This window comes from Buceros rhinoceros, unplaced genomic scaffold, assembly GCF_000710305.1.
Source record: "Buceros rhinoceros silvestris isolate BGI_N320 unplaced genomic scaffold, ASM71030v1 scaffold22826, whole genome shotgun sequence".
Classification (NCBI taxonomy): domain Eukaryota; kingdom Metazoa; phylum Chordata; class Aves; order Bucerotiformes; family Bucerotidae; genus Buceros; species Buceros rhinoceros.
Window position 1 is genome coordinate 3,909 of NW_010417226.1, and position 3,037 is coordinate 6,945.

At 62.6% G+C, this 3,037-nt stretch overlaps 1 protein-coding gene across 1 annotated transcript in view; it reads left to right on the forward strand.

Moving 5' to 3' along the window:
* NAV1 (neuron navigator 1) overlaps positions 1–3,037 on the forward strand; it is a gene marked incomplete at both ends in the record, with an annotated part of 9,717 nt that overhangs the window by 3,887 nt on the left and 2,793 nt on the right. Inside the window, 6 exons of the mRNA XM_010138140.1 lie at positions 383–391; positions 1,826–2,022; positions 2,107–2,269; positions 2,409–2,583; positions 2,798–2,895; positions 3,022–3,036. Of these exons, the coding sequence (XP_010136442.1) occupies positions 383–391; positions 1,826–2,022; positions 2,107–2,269; positions 2,409–2,583; positions 2,798–2,895; positions 3,022–3,036 (657 nt within the window). The remainder of the gene's footprint in view (positions 1–382; positions 392–1,825; positions 2,023–2,106; positions 2,270–2,408; positions 2,584–2,797; positions 2,896–3,021; position 3,037) is intronic.

Genomic DNA, 3,037 nt, shown 5'->3' on the forward strand with positions numbered 1-3,037 from the left:
CGCTGGCAGGGCCTGGCCGGGGTCAGCCCCATGAGCCAGCTGCTCTCGGTCTACCTTGGCATTGTGGTGTTGGTCCCCTCTGTCCCCTGGGGAGAGCACTAGTGAGGGGTGCATAGCTCACGGTGGATTTGTGTCTTGATGCGTGGGTCAGGACTTACTCCAGCCTCTCTGAGAGTTTTCCAGCCTTGGTCCTGCACGCCTGCTCCCTTGTTTGACCCCACGTCTCCCTTGTGCCCATGCTGGCTCTGCCAGTGCGGGGGGCCGGACACCTCGGCCAGGCAGCCCCTTTCCTGCACCAGGCAGCTCCGAGCTGAATGTGCGATTAAGTCTTGCTTTGTTCTGTTTCTCTCCCCCTATGCTGACCTCAACCCTTTTTTTCCAGGTGTATGAGGTAAGTCCTACACCGTCCCCTCCACCCCATGCCGTGCCCGACCAGGGCCCTCGCTCCATTTTGTGGGACGGTGCTCATAACCCTTCCCATCCCATCCATGCCACTGGCACTAACCCCCAGCATGGGCCACCCCGGGGCCCCAGCCGGGCTGTGCGCACCTCAGCTGCTTCCTTTGATGTTAAAACCAGAATATTCACCCATGCGGAGGGGCTGAACTGCCCTGGGCAGTCTGGAGGCAGGAGGAAGGGCTTGGGTAGGGGCCTGTCCCATGGGTGGGTACCTGTCCTGTGGATGGGGCCAGTCCCCTTCTTGCCTGGGAAACATCAGCCCTCTCCTGACTCCCTGTAGCCAGATCTTTTGGGACAGGGTCATCCCTGCAGCCCTGCCTGTGGCACCGGGGTGTGGTGCTCCCATTTCTGTGTTGCCTGGCTGGCCTGATGCAGCCCCGAGTGGCTCTGTCCCTTCTGGGACCCGTGTGGGTCCCAGTGCTCCCCTGCCTGACGCCCACCATCAGCAGAGCCTGACACCCACCTGTTTTTTGACGCCGAAATGCAGTGCTTTTGCTTTTGGGGCCACACCAGACCAGCCTGCCTGGTGCCTGTGGGAGTTGGGTCAGATCCTGCCCGTTCTCCATCCCCTCTTCTTGTCAGCTCCCCTCGGAGCAGACCTTGACCCTTCAGGGGACATGGTGTGAGCCTGGGGTGCCCATCCTGCTGCTCTCCCACAGGCTGGTGGTGTGTGAGCAGGACCCAGGCCCAGTTTGGTCCCTGGGCAGTGTCCATCCACCCTCCCTGGCCTCGGCACGCTGCTGCTCACCTGCCCGCTGCTCCGTGTCCTGTGTGCATGCTGCATGCTTGGCTGGGACCCCCGGTGACATCGTGCTGGCCGGCTGGTCCTCCACGCTTCTAGGAGGACCCTGCAGGGCAAGGGGTGTGTGGGGCTGAAGTTGTCCCCTCGCACCAGGACCCTGGCTCTGCAGTGGCTGGGTGTTCCCCTAAATGCCACATGCTGGGATGGCTGTAGTGGGGTGAATGTGAGGATGGAGTCGGCCCTTCCTGATGGACCAGGGAGCTGATGTAGTGCCTGAGCACCCTGTTGAGGGTGCTGGTGGGGAGCAGGGCTGGGGAAGCCTGACCAGGACATGGGTCCCACTCTGTGGGGCTGTTTGGTGTTGTCCAGGCTGGGACTCCAGGCTGGGGTGTTGCATGGAGGGCTGTGCACACCCACTCCTCCGCTGTGCCAGCAGAGCAGGGTTAGGCCAGTGCCTTCCCCGGGGCAGTGGTAGAGCACAGCGCTGCCTTGGTGATGGATGTGCTGTTACTGGTCCCAGCTCAGACTGTGGGTCCTGGGCAGACGGTGATCCCGGGGCTGGTCTCTGCTTGCAAGGCTGCACTGTCAGGCTGTCCCTAACAAGAGTATTTCTGTCTCCTGTAGCTACGCAGCTCCTTCAACAAGGCCTTCAGCATCAAGAAGGGACCCAAATCAGCCTCGTCCTACTCGGACATTGAGGAGATCGCCACGCCAGATTCGTCAGCCCCCTCCTCCCCCAAGCTGCAGCATGGTTCCACAGAGACTGCCTCTCCCTCCATCAAATCCTCCACATCCTCCTCCGTGGGCATCGACACGGCTGAGTACGTGGGACCAGGGTGGGCTGGTTGTGGGGGCTGCAGGTTCCTGCCCTGGACTCATGCAAGACTGTTTCTTCCTTGGCCCAGGCTCTTCCAGGCCCATGGTGAGGGTGAGCCAGAGAAGAAGGAGGTGTCAGAGCTGCGGTCAGAGCTGTGGGAGAAGGAGATGAAGCTGACGGACATCCGCCTGGAGGCCCTCAACTCGGCCCACCAGCTGGAGCAGCTGCGGGAGACCATGCACAACATGCAGGTGAGGAGCACTGCCAGGAGCCTGGCTGGCTCTGAGCACCTGGGTGGCTCCAGTCCCTGTGCCCCCCGCAGCTGTCCTGCAGCCCTGCACCCTGCTGGTGTCCAGCTCCTCACCCGGTGCGTAACTGGTTCTCCCCCAGCTGGAGGTTGATCTCCTGAAGGCTGAGAACGATCGGCTCAAAGTGGCTCCGGGCCCCTCGGCAGTGCCAGGCTCCGTTCCCAGCCATGTCACGAGCTCATCGGCCTCCTCTTCACCACGGCGCTCCTTGGGTCTCACCCTTGGCCACGCCTTCAGCCCCAGCCTGGGGGACACAGGTAGCGGGAATTGCTGCTGACAGACAAGGTGGGGCTGGGACGGAGATGTGCGTGGTGGGTCATGCTGCTGCTCTCCTGGAGGCAGCCGTGAGTGGGGATCTGTTGTGCTGCTGGTGCCACGATGAGCTGCAGCAGGATTTGGCTCCGGCTGGGCACAGTCAGGCCTCCTGGCCTGGCTCTCCCTGCTGGAACAGCCTCACTGCTTTGTCCCCAGACGTGTCCCCCATGGACGCTGTCAGCGCTGGCACCCAGAAGGACGAGCTGATGCTGCGGATCGTGGTGCGCATGCCGCCCCAGCACATCATCAAGGGGGTAAGTGTGGGTTGTGCAGGGAGCCTGGCCTGTCCCAGTGCCATGGCCCTGTGTAAGGGGCAGAGAACGCCTCTCTGGGGCTGGGTGCAGTGCTCCAGCTCTGCACGCCTCTGCCTTGGCTCCTAGGACCTGAAGCAGCAGG